Source organism: Chelon labrosus, assembly GCF_963514085.1.
Source record: "Chelon labrosus genome assembly, chromosome: 20".
NCBI classification, from domain to species: Eukaryota; Metazoa; Chordata; class Actinopteri; order Mugiliformes; family Mugilidae; genus Chelon; species Chelon labrosus.
In genome coordinates, this window is record NC_140353.1 from 13,992,040 (window position 1) to 14,017,252 (window position 25,213).

At 42.9% G+C, this 25,213-nt stretch overlaps 1 protein-coding gene across 1 annotated transcript in view; it reads left to right on the forward strand.

Moving 5' to 3' along the window:
- The window catches only part of ttll5 (tubulin tyrosine ligase-like family, member 5), a 49,161-nt gene extending 23,968 nt beyond the window's left edge, over window positions 1-25,193 (forward strand). Inside the window, exons 21-31 of the mRNA XM_084569141.1 lie at window positions 609-726; window positions 1,168-1,314; window positions 1,438-1,529; window positions 1,660-1,808; window positions 2,083-2,664; window positions 2,745-2,932; window positions 4,935-5,062; window positions 12,400-12,592; window positions 17,141-17,337; window positions 20,367-20,449; window positions 23,036-25,193. Of these exons, the coding sequence (XP_084425267.1) occupies window positions 609-726; window positions 1,168-1,314; window positions 1,438-1,529; window positions 1,660-1,808; window positions 2,083-2,664; window positions 2,745-2,932; window positions 4,935-5,062; window positions 12,400-12,592; window positions 17,141-17,337; window positions 20,367-20,449; window positions 23,036-23,088 (1,930 nt within the window). The 3' untranslated portion in view covers window positions 23,089-25,193. The remainder of the gene's footprint in view (window positions 1-608; window positions 727-1,167; window positions 1,315-1,437; window positions 1,530-1,659; window positions 1,809-2,082; window positions 2,665-2,744; window positions 2,933-4,934; window positions 5,063-12,399; window positions 12,593-17,140; window positions 17,338-20,366; window positions 20,450-23,035) is intronic.
- The last annotated feature ends 20 nt before the right edge of the window (window positions 25,194-25,213 follow it).

Below are 25,213 nucleotides of genomic sequence, written 5' to 3' on the forward strand. Positions count from 1 at the left end.
ACACAGACAAACAAATACAATGCGCACTGCCTTATTCACATGCGACGAAGACTGCCGTCTCCTGTTGATGCTAAACGTATGCCTGAAATTATAATTTGAGGAGGAATCACAATAACAAGTCTGAGTTTGTAGAAATTCCTCAGCGCTTGCCAGGACTGTGCACGACGCAGGGAAATTATAGTACAGCATATCATTGTTTGCGTTTGACAGCTTTTTCCAAAACACCTTCTTTTTTTTTCCAACTACAGTGTTCTGACAGCACTCTCTCCAGGTTCACCTGGGCCACGAAGACAGTTTGTCATTTTTATACTTATGCAAGACAAGACACTGTGTTTCAACAACTTTTGGCTGAAAGTGATACATACCTGTTTTTGTTTTCTCTCTTTTTCTGGTCAAGATGCCAGCGAATTGATTGAGTGTTACTGCTTGTTCTCTTTGTAGTATCAGATATATCGCTGATTCCAACTCATAATAGCTCTAGCTGTCAGTTTCAATTGAACAAACAGAGGACTTAGTGGATATCATTTTACCATCAACTGTTGTTGCACCTTTCATTTGCAGTTCTTTATGGTTTTCCTCCCTCTTCTGCCTTTGTCTTCCCCCTTCAGTAAAGTCCAGGCCCGGATTGCTTTTTCCTCGTACCTGCAGCGAGTCCAGCAAAGACTGTTAGCAGAGAGCAGAGCCAACGCCATCCCAGCTTGGCCAGACAAGGACAACGACCAGATGGTACAATGACAACAATTTATAAATCTCCTTTTCCTTATAAATAGACAGCAGTGGAATGCCCTGGAACGTTGTTTCCTTTGTATGTACTGTATATAGACTATATGCCAGATTTCTCTTATTATAATCCTGTTACTCATCTGTACCCTGTCTGTAGCTGAAATGTGTATGAGGCCTTTGTGGTCACATAGGAGGAAAACATGGACTTTGTAAAATTGAGTCTGATTGGAAAGTCTGCATTGTAAAGGCATACATCATCATCATCATCATCATCAGTCGGAGAGATCGGCATGAATTCACATGATTAACTCAAGCTGATCTCTTTTATATGTGTTTTAGAAGGAGCTGAACACTGAAAGGAAGAAACATACGCATCATGATGAATCAGATGACTCAGGGCAAAGTTAACAAAAGATTTCTTTTGTGTGTTTTTTGTCTGCACAGGAGCTGGTGATTCGCTTCCTGAAACGAGCAGCCAGTAACCTTCAACAGGACATAAGGGTAATCTTGCCCAGTCGCAAGTTACCACTCCAAGACCGCAGACGTATCCTGTCCCACCAGTTAGGGGAGTTTATCCACTGTTACAACAAGGTAACGCTTCCCAAACTTCAGTATTATCACAGAATTGCGAATTCTGTGAGCTGTGAGACATTATGGCTTTTATTTTCAAACTACTGAGCACATCTGCTGTCTCACTCTTTGTTATCTTCTCAGGAAACCGAGCACATGGTGCAAAAACAGGAGGATTGCAAAGAGGAACATTGTGTTAACCCCAAAGTATTTCAAGAGTACATCACTGCAGCAAGGTTAGGGAGCTGGGAAGCTCGCTTACTTTTGTTCGGGGCTCAGTTCTTTACTGTTCCAGTCGTATATCTGACTGGAGCCTGAACTCAATCTGCTATACGCATTTATCTCCTGTCTTTTTTTTATTAACAGTGAAAGCGATCTGGAGGAGGTACTGACATTCTATACGCAGAAAAATAAATCGGCCACCGTCTTCCTGGGAACACAAGTCAGAGGTGTTAAGACTGACGCCCGTGAAGTAAATGCCTCCGGAGACTCAGGCGACTGTGAGAATTCCAAATGTGAGTTCCTTTCATGTTTTTAAATTCTTTTACTGAAAGTCTGGTTTATGTTCAAGTCTTTATCATTCAAGCGCAGTAAACAGGGATTGTTTAGATTTGTAAACTCTAGAAGAATGAATGGAAAAAAATTGAGTCACCCAGGGTGAGGGAAAGGTCAGCTTCAAATGATTTGAACTCATTGCATTTAAAAAAAAAAAAAAAAGAATGCGTGTCAGAACTGAGGAATGGCTAAATGTTGATAAAGGAGCTCTGGCTTATTTCCTCCCTTGAACAGCTCTCCCTGTGACCAAAGAGGATTCCAGTGCTTCAGAGTCCTCGCTCTCCACAGGGAAAATCAGCAGTGACCCAGACATCAGGACCACTGACAGTCAGCCTTCTGTCCGTTTGTTGTCTGAAGACCAGCAGGCGGATGTTAGAACTGGTAAAACCCAGCCGGATGTCCAGTCGTCTCAGCACGGCTCCAGCTTTCCTCTGACGTTAGACTACACACATATTAATCTGCAGCACGGCTCTCCTGCTCCAGCATCCTTGCCTCTTCACTGTCCTCCACCGCCACCTCCTCTTCAACCTCCGTCTTACGCACAGTCCTTGGCAAAGTCTCACTTTTGCCATTCTGAGCCTCTCTCTGACCCTCCTGCATACACCTCTGCCCCTGTGATCACACAACCTCCAAGAGTGGTGGCGACAGCAGCGTCCGCCGGCTCTAACACGGTGACCACAGAGCAACCAACCCAGGTGCTCAGAAGAATTCAGTCCTTCACCTCACCCACATCTGGGTCTGGAGCCTCCTCCTCCATCCCAAGTGCCACCCACATCTATAGCCAGAAGTTCTCTAGACCCACGTCTGCAGGCCAAGGTAGGCATATTTCTCTACACTGTGTTGCTTCAAATTAAATTCGTTATGATGTCCTCACCTTTTTATTTTTTATTTCTCAGTGATCAGGAGGAGCAGTTCCAGTAAGCTCAAGTCAAACTCAGCGGGGGCTTTCAGGGAATTAAACGCTCTGTCTGCCCAGGCCCAGTCCAATCAGCAGGCCTTCATCTCAGCCCTGCAGAAGCTGGCCGACAAGCAGGTAGCTCGCCACTATGCCAGCTCCAGCCACATCAACCTGCTCACACAACATGTAAGTTTATTATGCTTTCGACCTCTATAGCCCACTGAGTCAATAGTTACTTTGACTAAGAAATTCTGTTGAGTTATTAAGCAACTGTAAACTGATATGTGTAATGTTTAATGTCAGGAAGAAGAATCTGGCCCCTGAGCAGTAGTCTCTCTCTGTGAGGTCTTTGATATTTTCTCTTTGTTGATGCGTAAACCTGGCTCAGACCCCATGCTGATCAGCGGCATCTAGCTGCTCATTCATTCAGCAGACCTGTTGGAGCCAGAGGGTCTGCTGCCTCGTACCACGCACCTTCCTCCTTTAGCCCTCAGCTCGCCTGCAGTCTGTGGGCTGGGGCTGTTGTGGGGGTGGGTCTGGAACGGGAGTTTGGAGCTGGCTGGCCTAAAGAGTGGTGAGCCGCATCAAGACTCGGCTCCGTGTGAGGTCTCATTATCAGATGCACCATGGGGGAGTGATTTCTGTTGATACTTAACAAGCAGCCACTTTTTTGTGGTAATTGATGCTTATAAATAGAGGAATGTGGCAAATTGGCACTGAGAAGGGGAGTGGCAGTTTCGCTGGCTCCATCACCACCTTCCCCTATATTCCCTGAAGGTTCGGCCTTCAGCTTAAGGAGCCCCTCAACCTTTCCTCCCTCCTCCTTCCCTCCTCTTCCTCCTCCTCCTCTACCTCCCCTTCTGCCTCACTGGATTCTTTTCTGTCAAAGTTTTTTTGTGATGGCACCAGACCACACAGTCTGCAGTTTTTATGGCTTCCTTTTGACTGTACATTATTCTGTCTATCTGAAAAGTGTTTGCTGTATTTCCTGTGGGTAGTTAATCCTGGGCATGGCAGCAGAGTAAAATAGTCCAGTGTTGTGCACTTAAAGGCTCAGAGTACATTTAGTTTTTTTTTTTTTTTTTAAGACTCAGATTTGAAGTCATTAAATCACTCGCTGGACTAAATGGAGAACTTTGTAAACACGAACAACACCCTGCTGCACAGTTGACCTTTAAGGTTTAAGTAATTACTCACTCTCATGCAAGGCCACATATACACAACACAAACTGAAAGTGAGTAAAGCCAGGCACGGTCACCGTCAATAAAGTGGATATACTCCTGTTTTCTGATGCGCTGATATGATGGTGAATCCCTCCCACGTGTGTGTATATGTGTATGTCCAGGACGTTATTCCAAGATGTCCTTGTAAAACTCAAACAGACAAGGCTGTGTACATGACCTTAGACGTTGAGGCATCAAGCCAGTTCATACACTGAAGGGAGGTCACTGTGCCTTGTGTGATAACATTTATTATGCTAGATATTAAATGAGTGGTTGGTCTAAGTCACTTTAAAGGACATTTTGACGGAATCCCGTGTGTGTTTTAATTCGTGCACGTCACCAGTTTACCCTAATAAGTAAACTAGAGCTATAGCCGTGCAACAACACTTCGACGCATTTATTGTATGTCGTGCAAAGCTTGGCAGCTTCATAATTTTCCCACTGGAAATTTAGTGCATAGGAGGAAATTATGTAAATAAAACACCACGGCTGTATGATTAATTCTCCCGCTGGACTTCACCGAGCACAATTCCCAGGGTAGTACGGGGCAGCACAGAGGTGCATTTGCTGCAGAAGTGCTGATGTGGTTGTAAACACATTTGGCCTGGCGAGTCATGATAACTGACTCTGTTGAGGATGGAGGAGAGGGAGGGGACCACCTGGATTTAGTGCTGAGCGGAGACTAGCTGTGCCATGTGCTGTGTGTACATTTCACACGGCCTCCAGATACAAGAGACGGAGGGGGTTGATGTGGGGAGGAACACGACGTTGCCTTACACTCATCCATCACATCTTATTCATCATTTCTTCAGACGCAGAGATTACAAGTATGAAGATTTTTGGTTGAAGCTTCTTAGCAGTGATTAACTTACTTAATGCTTACATCCTTTTATGTGTAGGTAGGTGTATGGCAGTTAAATAACATTTGTATACATTCTTTTAAACTCTCCCCCTCTGTCCACAGCTGACCAACCTGAACCTGGCCAACAGGGTGCTGAACAGAGAGAGTTTCACACTGAACCCTAAAGCTACTGCAACCCAAGGGCCAGTCAGAGCTGTCCACTCTGGGAGAGATCTCCAGAGCAGCGCTAGGTGAGTCTAAGAGAATGTAGCATATGCGAGGTCATTAGAGCCATCTGTCCCCACATTCAACGTTTGACCACTGAATGTAAAAAAAAGCTAGACAAACCCTCCTTGATGTCAACTACAGGATTTCTGAAGTCGTTTTGAAGCTTAATGTGGGTGTCTTCAGCCGTCGCCATCTTGGCAATGCCTGACTCTGCCTATCTTGAGTTAATTTAAAAATGGGCAAAGAGGTAAAGCCTGAGTAGAGCTGAGATGGAGACATCCCACACCTGTCTCTCAGAACAGCCACTCCCTTAATTGTGCATGACTTTAAGTATTAAATTTAAATGATTCCACAGTTGTGAGGGGACATGGGGACATTAAGCTTAGAGACCAAAACTTTTTTTTTGTAACAGGCTGTAGATATGTAAATTTCATCTCTAAAGTTGGGCGTTGACTCATTTTTTGAGACAGCATCAAGTGGCCATTTGAGGAACTGCATTTTGTGACTTAAATAAATTGGACATGATTTTCAAGTTCAGTTAAAATTCTTGTCTAAGTCTGGTCCTTTGCCATCTTTGTAAAGTCCCGGTTGTATATATATGCAAAATGTTCAAAATGTTGAATGAGTGAATGGATGCACGCTCTGTCATATATCTCAAACAAATTGAAGATGATCACCTGCATATGAAAACAATGTATGTGCATCAAACTCTGTACGTACATCATTCTGCACTGTGAAGTTTCAACTGGAGGTCGTGCTCATGGCAAGAGGACCCAAACCCGCAGCAATCGTTTAAACCATTGATTAAAACCTTCAATTGAAGTTTCTTTTCTGTTTCTATTAGTGTGAAGCACACCCTGCGTCTTTGCTCAAGCTTCACCATTGTGCTCACATGTACTGTTTATTTGCCCTCCCCTGAGGCTACAGACAGTGACTAGTGCGTTACAGTCTCAATGGGGTTCACTGCCAAGCTAAACAGCATGCCCCTCCCCTTAAAGTACTTAAGTTTGAGATGTTGTGTTGATGTGCACAGATGTTGGAGTACGCAGCTATTCTTGTTTTTTCAGAATCTGTGATGAGAAGTGTTACAGTTCTATAGTTCAGAGTTTAACTTCGGGGAAGCTGCTTTTTTCATTCTTGAGATCTACGTGTTCCAAAAAGCTGTTCACGTATCAAGTGTGGTTCACTTTTGCCACATTACTGTCCTGAGGATTTTCTGTACAATCAATTTTATGCACGTCTTTACTTTAGACACTGAGATTGTGGTAGCCCATTTGGTCACACTCAATATAATCTAAAGGGTTTTTTAATGGTCCCAGACGAATGTTTAGATTGAAGATTGTTAGTCTCTGGAAAGGGATTGCGGATTGCCAACACCCCTCTGGGCTGGCTAGTTGAACGACATGCATGGAAATGGGCATTTTGTTCCCCTTTTAATTGTGCTTTGTGGAGCTAAGTTGAAGTAGAATTGGCCGCTGAGCGCCGACAGTGTGCGAAGCATGCTGGCAGCTTAAAACATTGCGTTGGAGGGGTGCTGGAGGCAGTGGTGCAATGTCAACACCCACAAAGTCTGTCTGCTCCCGGCCTCTGCACCCACTGAAATTCCTCCTCCCTCACCCCTGTCACACCGCTCTGAGAAGACAAAGAAGGTAACAGAAGCATTGAAAACAATCGCATGATTGTAGTCTCTGATACCAGGCCAGGATTATGAGTCTTTAGGCGACTGAAGGTATAATTCATTGAGGGTTAAGCATCAGTGGTCGCCTCTTTTCTTTTTCTGTTGATATGTGAGTGGCAGTGTCTCAGACAGCTTGGCCCTGAGCTTGGACTCTGTTTTTCCAGTCCAACCCTTCCTTATGTATCGAGCTGTCAGGGAATTCCAGGAATGTCTGGCCTTTTAAAATGTTTTTATTTCCACAAAGCAAGAAGAGACTTTTAATAGAATTTATCATTTTAAACATAGCTTCATCATCATTTCTATATGATACCGTGGAAACCCGAGTGCTACAGTGCTGGAATGGATCTGTTGTGATTTTACACATTTCCTTTACCTCTCCATATGTTGCTTCGTTTTTCATTTATTCAGTTCTACTGTTTTTCTTTGAGAAATATATGTTAGTGCAGGTTTACCTTCCAGTTTTTCACATTTTAGGTTAATAATTCCAAGATTTAGGAAGAAAAAAGTTACAGGAGTTTTTGTGAAAAAAATAATATGCATAGCTACCTTTATCTTTCCAGTTGTCACTGGCTTGCAATACAAAAAGTTCTCTTGTGCCCCAGTACTCCCAGGCCTTGGCTTGTCCTTATTGCAATGAAATGTCTTTAATAAGATATTAGGATAAATTGTTTTGATTTCATCCTGACTCTGTTTCTTAAAACACAGAATTTCCTGAGTCCCTTCCCCCTACGCTTGGGCTGACGGTTTGTGCCAAACATACTGAAACTGTTAAGCATACTGGCTCTTTAAGCAACCACAGGGGTGAAGTATGATGGGTTTCAAAGAGTAGCACGGCTCTTTGAAGTGCTGCTGCCAGGATCTAGCAGGTATGCTGCATCAGCACTCTCAGAGCTCCTGCCTCAGTCCAGTGTGCTGACAATCAGGGGAAACACGTTTTCATACACTCACAGTTAGTGATCACTTCCTGTGTTGGTACATTTATGGTGATTTCCATCCAGTGAACATGCGAATAGATGTGAGCTGTTTAAAACACTCACAGGGAGTCAGACATCTAGACTGGTCCACCTCAAATGCAATTTCTTGTAGTTGGTTAGGTTGCTTCTGCAGTGTGTCAAAGAAACAAGTTGTACTCACTTGCTGGTAATTTAACCCTTGTTTCTTATTCACTGTAGTGAATTTATAATTAGTGCTTGGTTTGTTAGAACCAGTTGTGGTTTGAGCTTGTGAAAATCCTTCATGCCTGCTTTGTATTAAATCAGCATCACTGTTGGCCCTCAGCTGTGCTCTGCGTTATCACCATTGCCACAAAAAAATGCCTGCCTATTTTCTACTCCTTGTATGAACAAATGACCACAAACTGTTATGTTTGCAGTGTTGTGTTCGCTCCAGTTGCATGAATTGAGAAATACCACAGCCCTGCTTATACGGGGTATTTTTAGTTCTGTTCAATATTTTGGTAGATTGATGTTTTACTTGGTCGTATTTTGTAAGGATGTACCATTCCAGAGGATTTTATGACAGCCCATTTCCTGCACCAAAAATCCGACTAATCAGAAAAACTCGGGTGAAAATTTAAAGATTCTTTGATGGGGGACAAAGTCCCACAAAATCAGTCTGATGTCTCTCTTCCTTTGAATTTAAAAGAAGAGAAGTTTTTATTCGCTTTGATTGGAACCAGATGTGGTAACAGCAAGGAGAACCCTTAAGGTAAGAGCGGGTGGAATTCCAATGAATAGATTTAGGTAGTTCAGCAGCAGATACCTCTACAGCAGTGTTCAGTCCCTCAGTGTGCTGTATTTTTTCTTGGACTGTACTGTATATCATTTATCAAATAAAGGGTGAATTAGGGCTGCATTGCACCAGCTATTTGTAAATCCATTACTTATTTATTTTTTAAAGCCCTTAGTATATATTTTCTTTGTAAATTCTGGTTTCACCAAAGTTTCACCATCAAAAGCTAATACAGATGTGGTGAATGGGAAGCACATGCAGTGCCATCCAATTAAAAGCTTTACCATTATCCATGTAAAGAGATCTCAAATGAATAGTTTCTAGGGAACACGTGACTGGAATCAACAGAAACAGGAATCATTTTTTTATGTATATATTAATATGTCATATCTTATACATGCATGGAGTTTGAAATATTCACACAGAAACATTCAATTACATTCAAAATCCAATCATGCTGCCTAATCGACCTCCTGAAATGTAATTTTAAATAAACTTTGTTTATTTATACCTGAAACAATAAGTAGTTTAATCAGTTGGTTATACCCCTGCTTTTCAAATGGTGCATCAGTTAAAAGTCTTTTAAAAAAAGTCTTTTATCTTTTGGTCAGTCCAAACAAATGATTTCTCAATGAAGGTTTTTTTTTTTTTTTTTTCACATTTCATACAGTACACAATTCATTGATGAAAGTAGTTGTTAGTTGCAGACCTGTTATTAAACTAGATCATGAATTTCTATCAAGTGGCATATAAACCCTAGACTACATAATTTAGAAACATTCTGATATTAAACAGCGTTATCCTGGCTGCTGGCAGGCAGTTGGCAAGTGTAAAATAGTGATTATTTCCCTATCACTATTCAAGAACTAGTTTGATTGGCTAGATGTAATGATGAATGAATAAAAAGGCCATAGCAGTAAACACATTTTTTTTAACTAGACTGTGGTCTCTCACAGGGACGGTGTGTATAGGCTTGTTTGAGTTAGATAAAAATTGACGCAGAGCATTTACAGACCTTGTTCCAGACTTAAGGAACAACATTCATAGAGAATGACAATCAATCAAACAACCCCTACAAATCATACATAAAGCAAAAACAACAACAAAACAACTAACAACACTTAACATAAAATGAAAATAAAATATGTATTCTATATGTCCAGGCCAATGTTCCTATGGGATGCTCTGTGTTTTCCAGATTTGTCGGCCTCTAACTGGAAAAGAAGACAGACCAAACATTGAGTTGTTGCACTCTCCACTACCTGCTAGTCTTGTTGTGGCAATTTGTTTAAGTTTAAAATCATTTGACTAACTATTATTTTAACAAGAGAGGGCTTTATAAAACTGTCAAAACACGATAAATTATATTTTTCCTGAGTTTTACAGAGGAGTCCTTGTATTAGTGTCTGATCCAAAGTCAGGCAGTAAAGTTTTAAAATAGATTCTCTGTGATGTTATTTGTTACCTGCTGTGTAGCTCATTTACCTCATCTATGACTGTCATAAAGACGGATCTGACATGTAGGTTTATACTAAGAGAGGCACCAACCTGCTTTTTGGAACAGACCACAGGTCGTTCTATGGCTCACCACTGCACTAACTAAAGCATTACCTTTCCTGGCTACGGTGTACTCAACAAATCTCCATATGCTACTCCTCTTATTCCACTTTAAGGACAGTTCTACACGAATGGTCCATGAAAACATGGTAAACAAACACTGATAATGGCTGGAAATACCCTCACGCTCTTGCGGCAGCTGATGTTTACACCGACCAGGCAGAGCTTTGAGATACTCTGGCATGACGTCATCTCAAACGGTACATTTTCCCACATTTGCGCTGAGTTAGATTGATGCCGCACATGTGCTCAACTTGCACTGCTGTGTTGTTCTACAGTAAGTTATATCAGCATATTAAAGGATGGCGACCACAGCGGGGAGTAAGCTGACACCCACGAGCAGAAGTCCGGTAGGGAGGGAAGTCCCAGATAGCTGGAGAGCTCCACACATGTGCACTGATGAGAAACTCAGATGTAAAACTGTTCTTTTCTCTCTCATTTATTTTTTTCCCCTATTTCAGTGGTTGATGTGTTGGCTGAAACTGCTTCCTCCGGGTGATCTGTAGTATTTTTTGTATGGTGTTGTGTTGACAAGTCCTGTCTGAAAAGACCACTACAATGACATTGTAGTCAAGAAAAGCATATGCTCCCAACTGAAGACAGTCTGTTTTAGACCATCTGCTAATAAAATGGTAGCAGCGAAAGTCCCCATGGTCCAATGTGCAAACTGCAGCCAAGTTAAAGGAAATCGCTGCTGTAAACAAAGAACAAGTTCTTGTTTTGTCCCCTGGTGTTGTAGAATCTCTGGCCTTGCAAAGTTCACAGACGAGCCTTTGTTTCCAAAACCTAAAAAAAAAAAATGAATTGGCCCGTCGTAACACCAGTTGTTTTTGCAATATATGTGCTATTAAGTGAACTGAGAAATGCATGGGCGGATAGCATGTTCACATGACTTTAAGATCCCTTGTGTCTTTGTTTGGCCACACAGGACAGGGATATTTTTCTCACTTGAGCAACACAAGATTATTATCCCAGAGTGAGCATTGTTGTTCAAGACTAATTGAATTCTAAATTTAGACCTTATCATAGTTTTGGTTCTAAAAATATTATAGCTATTGTGATTTTAAGTCTGCAGTGTTTTCTTTAACTACGGACCCATGGACAAATGTTATTGGATGTAATGGCAGGAATTTCCAAGAACTTTTTTGTCATTAAGACCCCCAGGCATCCCATTTCTTCGGCTGCGTGTGTATCTCTTTCTTTTCTTTTTTTTTTTCTCCTTTATATTTTTCCCTGCAGCTCCCAATAGTGCTCTTTATGGCATTATTTTTGGCTGAGATGGTATATATACAGCAGCACACCAGACTCCACATAGACTCTCTTTAAGCATGTCTGAAGGGAAGACTGGTCACCTCATTGCTTTAGCAGGGGCCAAAAAAGGGAAAGAAAAAGTTGAAACAGGCTTAGTCCTAATGACAGATAATCCAGTTACAAACTTGTGGAGCTCGTCAAAAGGTTTGCTTTCCAGGTTGTGGCTTTGTGATGTGAATGGAACGTGAAGCACGGGGAGCGCTGAGGCAAAGAGGAAAGGTTCAGCCTGTGTTTGCCACAGGCTTGCCCTCTGATTTAACTCTGATTTGAGGCTTGAGTCTTTAAGTGAGTAGTATCTTCTTTTGAGAGCACAGATCTAAGGTGATGTCATCATTAAGTCATTGACAATATTTGAACTAATCCTGTATACAGTATCCTCAATATTAAGCCTCTCTATTTAGTCTTTTTTTTCTCATTAGTCTCATCCCTTTCTTAAGCAGGATGAACCCTGACCAGGAATATTGAAAGATCAGTGTGTAGGATTTAGTTGGATGTATCTACAGAAATGGAATATGGTATTCATAATTATGTTTTCATTAGTGTATAATCACTTAGGTTTCATTCCACAGATCCCGCCAAGTAGTGGACAAGCCAAACACTTGTTCCAGAGAGGACCTTGCACGCTTCTGCAGACTTATTCAGTCGGTCGCTATCAGCAGTTTCACCACTAGATGGCACTAAATCTTTCACACTGATCCTTTAAACTCGATCACCGGATAACAGGAGATGGCTTCTATTTAAAGGCTTACAACTTTAAAGAAATATTTTTACATTTTGGAAAATATGCTTATTTTTGTTCTTGCTCAACACATTTTTCAAGAATATTTCTCTTCCGAGTGACATTTAGAGTGCTTTTCAACACAAGGAGAAATCTTTGTATATTTAACTTTTATTGCAGGGTAAATAAAATGTTAAGCTGACACTGTAAAGCAACACTTGTTGTGTGATTCAAAAGAGTGTTTTTTGTTTATCTGAATCCTCCCTTTGTCTGTGCTGCTTTTGACACTGCTCTCCAAGCCACAGGTTGCTGAAGGATGAGGCGGGTCTTTGCGATGGGCAGGTGCAGAATGCCTACAGCCTGGTGACTGGGGTGAACCCCAAGCAGCGCTACCAGCCCACACAAGGAAGCTACCAGCTTCAGTTTGCTATTCAGCAACTGCAACAACAGAGACTTAAGTCTCAACAATTTCTGGACCAGAGCCATTGCAGACATCAGGTACATACCATAAGAAAGACATTGGTTTGTTTTCCTAGACTATTGTATTGTATCTTGTAACCCTTTAATGAACATTTATTCATTAAAGAGTAATTTCTAGGCCTCTGCCTCTAGGCCTCTAGGTCCCTGCTTTCTTCTTCTGCTTATTTGGGGATTTTTGGCAGTTTTGATGCTACATATATGCAGGGTAAAATTATTTCCTGTGACCGCACTTCAGATTCTGCTTGCTTTCCACAGCATTGCTGCTGCTTTGATTCACCTCTTGATTTCCCCAAAAAACTGCGTGGTGAAGGTCTTAATAAAGTGACGTGTTGATTAGGAGCATCAGCAGGAATGTCTCTGCATGTGCTAGTAATGCGTTTACTCTAACAGTCCTAGTAATCTCCTTGTGTACCTGTCTACAAAGCACATAGGAATATAAGAGGTCAGCTTTTGTTTTTAAGTAGACAACAGCTAGATAGTTTCAAACATGTGTCCCTGCCAGGTCCTTTGGGTGAAATACTATGCTTGCTACTTCTCAGAGTGTTTGAATTCCTTCCCTTTTTTTCTATATGAAGATGTCTCATTGTTTCCATACGTTAGGATTAATTAAGAGTAAGTCAGGAGAGAAAACGAATTGTTTGACTTCTTTTGTTTTGATGTCTTTAATATCAGCACCACATGTATAAAAATCAAGCAACCTGCATGAGAACTGTTGAAATATAAGTCAGGAAAACCCTCATAGTTGTGTCTGTACTAAATATTCCCTTACCTAAGCTCAACTCTGTCCAACATAGTACAAAATACACCACATCAAGAGGAGAGCTATTCTGAGAATCTCCTTCCAAACCACTTAACAAAATGATGTTTGGTGGGAACATCTTTCTCAACAGAAGCTCATTCCTGGAGAGTCAAACATGACTCCTCACCCTAAGATTACATTGTCTGGCTGAGTGACTCGGCTAGGCTTATATTGGAAGGTGAGTAATCAAGGAATGCTGGCCATGAGGGCACTTGAGAGGCTTCAGTTCTTACTCCTTTATGAGTTTTACCAGTGCAGTTCATATCAGATTTGAGTTCTGTTTATGTTCCCATTACGACACAAATATAATTTTGGTATATGATTTTCTCAGCAGTAGTAATGTAGCGACAAAAAACCTTTTAGTCATGGCAGACTAGCCGTGACAGATGTGATTTGGACGTTTTTAAAGGGAGATTATAAGGGTAGAAAGGTCTCGGCCATTTTCGCGCAACGTAATTTTAATGAAATGAAGAAAGGCCCTCCCTCTTTCTGTATGGTTGCTTTGAAAGAGGATCTTAACAGGAAGAGCGTACTTATTTATTTTCCAGAACATTTTGTGGAGTCAACCTATGGATAGAGAGAAACGAGACGGCTTTGAGGGTAGAATGATGGGACGCACCCATTTTTTCCGATCTGTCCTGAGTAGTGCAGTTCCTCTAACGTCATTGTTTTTTCATTTTCTTGGTTTAGCCTTAATTAACGCAATTGAGGTGAATTTTTCTCCTGGCTTGGTCTAGTAGCCTTACGCAAGTCCGTTTATAAAAGTAATCCTATGCTTCTCTCTGTTCCATTCATCTTCTTTTTCTTTCTTTTTTTTTATCTCGATTGAACACAATTGACCACATTCTTCTTATTTGTGACACGTTCCGTCGCAATCAAGGCATATGGAGACAGAAATATCTTTTACAATCTGAAATGCCATCAGGGCTGACTGTGTCCCAGTGCAGTGTTAAGACAGAGCCACCCTGTTGTTCACCCTCATAAACTGAGGTCATAGGAAGGCTGACTCTGTATATGGTTGTCTCACCATCAAGTCAGGCATCCCTCCCTAAAATCCTGGACATCCCACGCAATGTGTGCCACTTAATGTATTACTTCGCTACTATACCCAATCTTTCTTTGTAGGTCATGAACCTTTGTTGCTCCAGGAATTAGTCAGTGTCTTCACTCTTTATTGGCACTACAGAAGATTTTTTGATACAGATGTAGTTCTTGTCCCTCGACTCACATCTCTGGCTTTCCTGACCTCATGGGAAAATATTAAAGATTTTGGAATGACTGAAATCACATAGGGAAGTGTTTCATGATGAGAGAGCTTGTGACATTTGTGTATCAGTGTGTACTGTTGTGAGAGAGAAAGAGACAGGGGTTTGTTCCGGCACTCCAATCCACGTTCCAGTTACTGGGTGCAGACTGCACGGCTCCTCCACAGGCTTGGCCCCGGGCCACCTGGCAACCAAAGAAAGGTGCCCTTCCTGGCCCCGCTCAAACTGAATTGCGGCCATAGGCCTTGCAACCTGGAAACTCAGCTTCTCATTTATCAACACAGAAATTACATCAGATATTCCCTGTCACCCTGCCGGCCCTTTGAGCGGCTGCACCGTGAAGCTGGAAAACCATTAGCTTTGTTAGATAGCCGTATAAAGCTGCGGAGAAAATAGCATGGACGTGAGATGTGGAAGGAATGTATCCAAGCATTCCCCAGCACTGCACGAGGATAGAGTGAAATGTGGCTCTTAAATATTATGTCAGAAACACAAGTGTATTTTCCCCCTTCCCAAGTCTTTGAAGAGATCTTGTGCAAACAAATAAATAATGTGAAGAATTTGCTTTTCAGTGCAGCCAACTGCAAAAAAATGTTGAGCTTGTTTTGATACTGGATGGCATTTCATTAATATCTACACTAATTCATGTCAGGCACTTTGATATTTCACCTTAATGACCAAGGGCCACATTTTTTCCATGACTAACCCATTCCAAATGTGATCACACTTACTTAGCCCACTTTTGGAATGGAGTTAGATTTTGTATTTTCCTAACTAGTACACCACAGACATGTAAACTCTGTAAATTTCTGCCAGACTCTGTAGCCAGTGGAGTATTCTGTATCTCAGCCAATATCCTGCTGCTATATACATAAGATCTGAATGATTTTAGTATTGTTTCTCTTCATCATCCAACCTTTAATCATAACATTAAATGACCAGCGTGTAGGATTGAGAAGGAAAGAAAAGTTGAATATAGTATTAAGTCATTTAATATAATCACTGTTATCAGTGTTTAATCATCAGTATGTTCTACTTCCATTTATAGCTACATAGGGAGCAGGTCCTCCTCCTCAGAGTCTGCCGTGTTTCTACAGTAGCCCAGGTTGGACAAAACAAACACTGGCTTTAGAAAAAGGGTATCCAGTTGGTTGCAGTGTGCAACCTCACCACTAGATGCCATTAAATCCTAAACTCTGGTCCTTTAAGAAGTTTGTCAAGAGAAGGTATTTGAGGCAAACAGAATACAGTAGATTCAGTCTCATCCAGAAGTAATGAAGTTTTGTTGTGTTCAGTTATTTCTTGACCAGATTTGTTTCAAATTATCCATTAAACAGACCTTGAGCTGAGCAGTAAAGCCGAATCATTGGCTGGAGAATAGAGATACCATATCTTTTTATTGAATATGCAAGGAAGTGTAGTGGTCCAGAAAAGATGTTTGGAAACTTCAAGCAACATGTTTACGATATTGCTATCTAGTGTTTCAAGGGTGCTTTGAAATAGCCCCAGTTGCTATGGTTGATTTGTGTTCATGGTATATCAAAAAGTAGTATTTTACAGCGGTTGGCTCATTCATACAGGAATATGTTTTAGGGTCAAGCATCCCTCGAGAACTAATAACACTGGCTCAATGTCATTTTTTTGGCCAGGGATGCTGCTGGTATCAACAATCCTGTTGTTGAACTGTATCCTTCCAAGATTTTTTGGGTTAAAATTAGCAAACGTAATACAGATTGGTTCGTTATTTGATGCCCAGCCAGATACTTGACTTCTCTTTTGAGTTTTGTAAAGAATGTTGGAAATTAGCCATGTTTTTTTTTTTTATATAAATTTTGACCAGTGAATAGTCATAGTTAGTAGCTGCTGTTACTGAACTTTCAGCCATGACACACCAAGCCAACGGTTGGCCATTGTCAGGCCGTTGGTGGGCGTTTTTGACCATAGTTTTACCGTTTTGTCTTGCGCCATTACCACTTGTTGCACCGTTACCATTTGTGACCCCCGTCAGCAGATTTTCAGACAATTTCAGCGTGTTGAGTTGGTGGCGGTATGAGTCAAAGAGCACACACAGAAGGCTCTCATCATCTACAATAAATACAGTGTAGACCAACGGGTTAGAAATGCCAGCTCTGTTTTATAGACTCATAGTTCTAGGCCCAGCTGAACTTCCTAGCCTCCTTATAGCATTTCAATGATGAATACAGACTAACGCCACCTGCTGGTATGAATAGTGATTTCCTCTCATGCATGTGCAGAAGATAACACTATGTGCCAGCTGGCCATTGGCTGTAGGTTGTGCGTTAAAGTGCAACTTTTTGGTCCAGACATGGGCCTTCGTTGCCGGTAGCGTGTCCAGGACTTTATGCTTCACTGTCCCCTAAAGGTTAAACTATCAAAGCTTTGATCTTTGCAAACTAAGCATGTTAAAGTGTCAAGAATAGATTGATTATAGTAGTAGTTTGGTATTTCCCATCAGTAACTGTTGTGTTTTGTTCCCCTTAGCTTCATTTCCCGGAGCAGATAAGGTCTCCTCACACACAGGCACCGACAAAATCATCCAGCTGTCCTCCATCCAGCTTTCATGTTCGGCCCAGTCACAGCCACATCCAGACCTGTGTTAGCCCAGTTCTTGCTCCAAAGCCACCCAGCAGCACCCGAGACGGACAGATCAGGAAAACAGCAACAAAGCGCCTCATCAAGTAAGACCTGCGTGCAGCTGAATCAATGTATTTACTCCTTATTGCTCCCTGCTACTTATTGCTCTCTAAGTGCTGCGGTGAAGCATTTATTGGCCACCACTTGTGGAATGAGACGGGGTTCATGGGATCGGTGGGTTCAGGAGGACACGGCTAATGCTAATGAGAGTTACAATATGCGTGTAGTGGAGTGCTCCCAGTCTTTTGGCCGCGGGGTGTATCTGCCGGTTCGGTAAACAACCTCATCACAGGCCTGATTTCTGCCTGAACCATAAACAGAACGCGGTTCAGTGGAAGGGCCTGGGCTCCGAGCGCCGTTTAAATCCTGTTTGGTTTGGAGATAAGCTGAAGAGTACAGAAGGAAAAATAAAAGGAAAGGAGTGAAACTGAGCTGAACTGCCAGCTATTTCCCTCACTTATTTTATGACTTTATTACAGCAACATCTGGCCAAGCTGCACAACAACAGCAAACCTTTGTGATCAGTTCTGATTGTTTGGTTAAAGCACGCCTTTGCAGTGGTGAAGAGCTTCGCACAACTGAGCTAGAACACAGGCCGTTTTCATGGATGTTTGACAGTATGTGAATTAGCAAAAAATCTGACTGTCAATTCGCCTGTGATTAATTCATTCATTGCGAGTCAGCGCTGACTACGTGCTCGAGCAAAGCCCTCACTTTGCTGACGTGTTGCATTCAGTCATCTCACTTGGCTGGACATACTGTACCCGGCAAGCGAAGAGTTAAGAGGGCAGGGGTTGTATAGAATAGGTTAGGGCAGCCGTGTAGGTGCCGTGTTTGCTCCTGTGTGTGTGTCTTCCTGGCAGTTGCTGTGTTTACCCTCTGCATGTGGAATTCCAGAGCCCCCTCACACTCTCCTCTGTCCTGCATTTTTGTGGTCGACCAGTGTGACAGGGGAGAGTGTGGGAAAAACGGAAGCTTCAGGACCAAAAATGCGCTGATGGAAACAATGAAAAGAAAGAATAAAGGGGGAGGGGGGGAGAGAAAGAATGACAGAGAAATGTAAACTTGGTCCAGGAGAAAGGGGATGATTGTTTGCAGAAAAATGGTGGGATAATAAGTTGCTTCCCTTTATTTCCAGCTCTCATTTTAGGGGGCAACTCAATCCCTCTGTTATTGAGGCACATCTGAAATGCATCCCAGCGTTGGGCCTAAGCCCCCTCCGACTTATAATAGAATCACTGTGCTGGGTGTGTTCAAACGGTCCAAGGTTATCCAGTCCTCCAAACACCTTCCCCTGGCCAACTTCAAAACTGGTTGATTCACCTGGCTTTTCTCTGAGTAATAAACCACTGATCATTACTAAATATTTATTTATTATAATGACATTTGGCTGTTGATACTTCCATTAGATTTCCATCTGTTTGAAGTGACTGAGCTGGTCAGCGTTCGCTTTTAAGTGTAGCTGCATGGGTCTCCGTGACCGGCCTTTGATTTTAAGCTCAGCTAACATACAGCGCACTTGTTTGAAGCAAATGTGCAGCGTGTTGGTATCATACTCAACAGGGCAGGGCCCTCTCTGCTCTATCAACATACCACAGCTGCCAACTCGAGGGGCTGCAAGAGCTCAAAGTGGTATGACTTCAGTGAAGGCTTTGAAAGGAGCAATTTGTAACACAAATAAATGAGGCTGTTTGGTATTTTGTTTGCGAGGTTTGGTTAGTCGCAGCTGTAACTACGGAAACCAGGGCTGTCGTGTGGCATTACTAATAGGGTGACAATTACAGCAGCGCCATTAATGTCAGCCTCGCTGCTGCTTTCACTCCCTATTAATCAGCCACAACGGTAGTTATTTTCACAGGATACTGTATACACACAGAAGCTGCCAAACTTGTGTTTATGGTTAAACTTTATCCCCTTTGGTCAGTCTGAGTAACATTAAGACACACTAACTACCTGAGGGCACACAAAAAGTGAAGCTGCACATCAGCCATGTTTACATAGGGGCTTCAGCCCTGTGCGAGCGGTGTGAAATTTTCAACTCCGGGCTTATGTATCATCCGCGCGCACTGTGTTTCTGGCTGCTGTCTGACTCTTGAAGTGACAGAGTGGGAGACTGTTGACAAAGAAAGTGATGTGAAGAACCCAGAGGTCAAGTTTTTTCTTCCCCCCTCTCTCAATATGAAAGGGGTCGCTTCCTGTGGAGGTATGCCACGCTTAAAGTGGGCCAGTTCTATTTGTGGTTGTGTAATGGTATGAAAGAACAACTGTGCAGCCCCTTACAAGGAGGCAGTGTGTACCCTCATTACCTTATTAATGCTCCTTTGGCAAGCTGCTGTTCTGGGGCGAGAGGTTAATGCCAGCTAAGCTTTATTTATTGTTCCCCCTAAAAAATGCTTAACAGATTTAATGTATAAGGTTACAGACGTGTCTGCTCTTGCTCCATGCCTCGGTACTCCTTATAATGGTTTTCTCTGTGAAAACACTGTGTTTGCTGTCTGATTATGTGAAAAGGGGTTGTGTAATTCCTTGTCTATGATCTTCAGACTTATGGATGAGGCCCCGCAAGATGTATATACTACTGTGTTTACTATTGAAACTGTATGACTGACTGTATGTCGTGCTATGTTTTCTGTCTGTAACCTTTGCCCACAGGTCCACACAGTTAGTAATCACCAGAGTAATCTTGCCAGTGTGACAATCACATCACCCAGGACAAGGGGCAGGAATTTCTCCCCTTCTTGTCACAATAGCTCTCGAGAGGCTCTCAGTAAACACTTAGCCTCACTAAACACAGCCTGCGCTGACTGCACACAAAGAGCAACTATTTGGAGCTCCCTCTTTCTCATGCCACAAGAAATCTCATCAGCTCAATCACACGCTGTCAAAAACGGTTGTTTTCGTGTATTTATTTTGATGCGCAGCCCCAAGTAGGACGCTGGGAAACTCCCCAACGAGGTGGCCGAGGAGCTGAGGGGCTGTGAGGATGACATACGGTTTTTTACACAACCCCTCTGGGAATGATCATTTTCAGTCTTCAGTCTTCACGGACACTTATCCTGTGTGTGATTAACAGGCAAACGTCCTCGGAGAGTTCAGCCAGTGGAACCGTGTCCAGCGGCCAGCAGGTGGTCTACGAGGCCATCTGCGGTGAAACAGGTGGGTTTGATGTAGCACTTCTGCATATGCTTAATACTCTGCTGTAGTCCTCAGGCGAGGTGGGGGGTGTGGGGAGTTATGCTCTCTGTGAGCCAGTGTCAGTGATTACAGCCAGGCATAGTGGACATTCCCCATGGAGGACTGATAAACACCACTGGATATTTTTACCCACCTCCCACTTGCTCGGTTGTGTAAATGTATTTTGCACACTCTAAAAAAATAACAGCATTTGTCTCAATAATGTGCAAAAAACATAAATCGCAATTTTAAAGAGTGAGGTTTTATTGTGTCCAGATTACAGCTGACGGATAAAGAGGCACGACAGCGAGGACATCTTTTATTTTTTATTTTTTATAATGGGATCCAGTGATGGGAACAGTTCGGGCATTCCCATCTGTTGGCCATTCCCATGCGCTCGTAATTACTGTCCGTTCGCCAAGTGCTGTGCCGAAAGTAATCGCACCTCTCACAAGAGACTGACAAATGCAGCTCAGACGTTGTGGGTTCGTGCGCTCACGTGTGCCCTGCCATCCCGCCTTATTTCCACTGCTCTTTCCATCCCGGGGCGAAGTGTTGAGCTTAACGGTTGATATTAAGCAGTTTGCGCTTATGGACACATCTGTTTGTCTGATCACGGGCTTTTTCCAGAGACGTGCTATACATTAGCATTTAGCAAATCATACCATCCCTCACCTCACGTCAGTGTCACCGTCAGACCAGCTCAGAGTCAAACCTACTTTGTTTTTCCAGCTTGTTGGAAAAACACAGTAGGTTTGCATTGACACCCGCCCGGCCCCCCTCCTCACATCCAAATAAATGTGTGCGTGCGTGTGTTAGCAGAATATTTCTTTTTCTTTTCTCCCTCTTCCCCCTGCCCCCAAAGCTGGCTTAGGTTAACAAACATCTTATAAACTCATCAATTACTGTAACTAGATCCTTTGGGAGCAGCTTCTGAATTTCATGAATGCATTTTTTCCGTCGTTCGGGGTGCGCAGGGCGGAGGACATGCTCCACTCTGAATAAAATAAAAAAATAAAAAATGTCTGATACAAAAAAGAAAAAAAATACAAACCCCCAAAAACTAGTTAGCAGGGCTGGTTTAGCTGTGGTTTAGCACCGGAGGTGAACAGAGACTCTGTGTGGTGCTCTGGATGGGGGGGGGGGGGGTGGTATTAGATGGGGCACCGCCTTTTGTGGAGCTTAGAAGTGCATCAGGTCTTTCTGCCTGCCCGGTGCACCTTTGTAGCGAGATGACTGGGCTCCCCTGATTGACTCTGACAGGCAGTTTGAGCAAGTCCAGATGGAGAGCATTCTCTATGATCAGCCGTCAACCATCATTAATCACACCCTCCCTTTATCTCTCTCTTGTGCGCTCCCTTAATCTCTTCCTCTTTCTGCTCGTACAACTGTCCCTTTATCCTCTGAAAACTTTTCCTGTTCACTCACCCCGTCCTCCCCTTTTCCTCTCCCTGCGTCTTCTGTGTTGATTTTCTAACATGACATGAGGGCAGGATTTTGATGAGGACCCACCAAAGCTTACAAAACCAGATTATATCGGCCACGTGTGTTTTTTTTTTTTCTTTCTTTCTTCTTTTTTTTTTTAAAAAAAAACAGTGCTTCCCCCCCTGACGTTTCCTTGAAGTTCTCAGGGCTCCACAGTTGGTGACTGTGAGGAGATTTATTGCCCGAGTTCGAGGAGGAAATGAATGCTGCACTTGTGCCGTTTTAATGGGAGCCTGATCATGTCAGGACGGATAGCTTAGGCCCCTCGCTATCAAAATAAGACTGTGTGGTGCCTTGTTGGGAAAGGAAGGTCGTTGCTGGCTGACATCTCCTTTTCAGAAATATGATGTGAGTTGATGGATGTTTGAGTGGATGTTTTATTTCCACTTTATTTAACTGCAGTGCAGGAATTTTGACTCTCGTTGCATCTCTGTGTGCAGCAAAATACTGTCTCAAATAAAAACTGCTGATTTGTAATTAATCATGGGAGATCGGTCACTATGATTAGACTGTGTACACTTGTCCTGAATGGATAGTTTGGTGCTGGTTAAATCATTTTTAAGTCAGGTTCATTCGGAGTGCAGTCTGTAAGAGAGAGTATTGTCCCTTTATCTGTCTTTTGCTGAGCTGGAGGAAGCCACTTCCAGCGGTCATGTCATCGGATTGGAAGTCAGTGAGATGTTTTCGTTTTCCAGCTCAGTCAGGCCCCACGGTGTAAAAGAGCACCAAAACAAACAGAGTGCAGAGAGGGAATGAAAGGGAATACTGTTTGGGAGCACAAACACGGCAGCTCTAACTGTACGTGGAATGCCTTTTCTGCTGGATACCTGGCTGCACGCCAGGCGATAGGATGAGGGGGCGGAATAGCGTAGGAGCAGCCGGACAAAAGACTGAGAACTGAGCTGACTAAGCAGATCAGCAGGTAACTAACCACCGTGACCAGGGATATTTAAAGAGATTCACAGATCGGTCTCCAGTTCTGAAGAAGCGCTCTTTGACGTAAATGTTCTTATTTGTGAGGTGAAGACCTTTGACTGCCTCCCTGCGTCTGTTTTAAATTCCTTTCATGTGCCTTTTTCCCAGGTCTTTCTGTGTACCGCAAGCTGTTCCAGGGCCAAGAGCCGGCTCACAGATGACACGAAGGCGACCGGAGGCACGTCCTGCCACTCTGCAGGCCCGACAGGTGTCTCTGCATGTAACCGCATCTCACAGAGGTATATTCTGGGAAGGGACAACGGATGAAAGTATGCCAAACATCGAACAGGGTCCTATTAATTTCTCTGTGATACAGCCACAGACACGTGAGAGGATAGAGTGCCAGGCCAGGAATGTCCAGCTTTGACGCAGGTTGGGATTTTGTTGCGCAGCTTCTGCACCCCACCCCCCCAACCCCCTCCTCCCCTCGTCGCTCTTGGCTACAATCACTCTATATCCCAACAGTTGCCCACCCTCATTCTCCCCATGCTCCCGATGCCACAGGATTTCACTGACAGATAGCCTTCAGCAGATGGTTCTCAAGCCCCGTTGGTATTTTAACTACACGATTCAGTTTTTTTATTCTTTGCTCAGGCATTTGCATGCGGACCCTTGGCCGTACTTGTGGACTTTTTTTTCCTAGAAAAAAAAAAAAATAAAAAATACAGGTGAGATGGGGGTTTCGGTAACGAGAGACCTCTGATTAGTCTTTGACAAGCATTGTTGAGGCTGCCTGCTTCTCATCTTACGGTCGTGAATGGCGAGCGTGCAGAGACGTTCCTTTCATGTGTGTCTCCCAGCATTAGACTCCCCGCTCTGTGATGGAAGCCAAACAGTTGCCAAATGAGACTCTCTGCCCACTGCCTAAGGACGTGTTATAAATACAGCGCCCTTTGCTTGTCAGCTTGATAAAGGAATCTCTAATTGTTAGAGCTTAAATGTCATTGGTTGTTGCCTTGTTTCCCGTGTACAAGGATAATGTAACACTTATGCAGGAACGTTGGGAGGTTTTGTGACAACAACACGCTCAGATTGTGATTATGCCCGTTGAGATGTTAATATTTAAATGGACCAAATTCAATATTTTTGTTTCAACAAATAAATAATTGTAACTTTATTCATATTTATTTAATGTATATTGTCCAGCTAAAGGCATTTTAGGCCATTTCTGTAGCTCAAAGCATAACATAAAGAGGAATTATGGTTATGCACCGACCTCCAATTGAAGGTTAATGCTGCACCTGCGTCCTTATGTATATTCTGATAGTGGGTTCACTCAGGGCGTCGTTTTTAATAGCGTTAAATATCTCTGTTTTATGTCGGTAGATTCACTACACCGATCGGGCATAACATTATGACCACCTTCCTAATTTTGTGCAGGCCTCCCTTGTGTCTCCAAAACAGTTGTGACTCACTGGAGACTGGACATGGGCCTTCTGAGGGTGTCCTGTCTGGGCCTTTGGGTCCTGTGGGTTGAGGGGAGGGCCCTCTGTGGATCATCCCACAGATACTTGATCAGTTTGGGACCTAGTGAATTTGGAGGCCAGGTCAACACCTTGTGCAGTTTTTCCTGTGTCAGGCTGCATCTTACAGGGGATGGCTGCTGGGGGGTGCCTGGTCTGGTCTAGGTGGGTGCTACTTGAGCAACATCCACATGAATGCCAGGTCCAAAAGTTTCCCAGCAGAACACTGGATTGTCACAAGATGGTCAATGTCACTAACCTCTCTTGTCAGTGGTCATAATGTTGTGGCTGATCGGTGTACATGTGGACTTTGTCTGAAATACTTGAATTTTGTGCATGACATTCTCACATCGACTGGTGATCATCATCATCATCATCAGGGGGAGAGTTTGCACTGATTGTAGTTTTCGATGCAGTACAACAGAACTGATTTTAATAGAAGTGACAGTGTTTTTGTAACGCGTGAGATTGATTGTTTAACTTCATGTTGTGGATTTATTACCGTTAAAGCCAGTGCATGCCGTGTTACAAGACTCCCAACAGCAGAATCCAAATCGATGTGCATAAACTACTGTGGTGATACAACGTTGTTTACAGTGCAATGTTATCATTTGTTCTGTTCCTCACTGTTTACAATGTACGTGCATGGAAATGTGATATTTTTTTTGTAAACATTTAGGGGGTTTGTAGCAGGCAACATTGAAACGAACACCTAAAAGGCATTAAACCGTGATGATTGTGTCAGTATTTGTTCGTGCGCTGCACTTCATTTTCTTGTTTTTGTTCAGTTTGACCATCCAAGTTCACCGTATAGCCCTTCAAA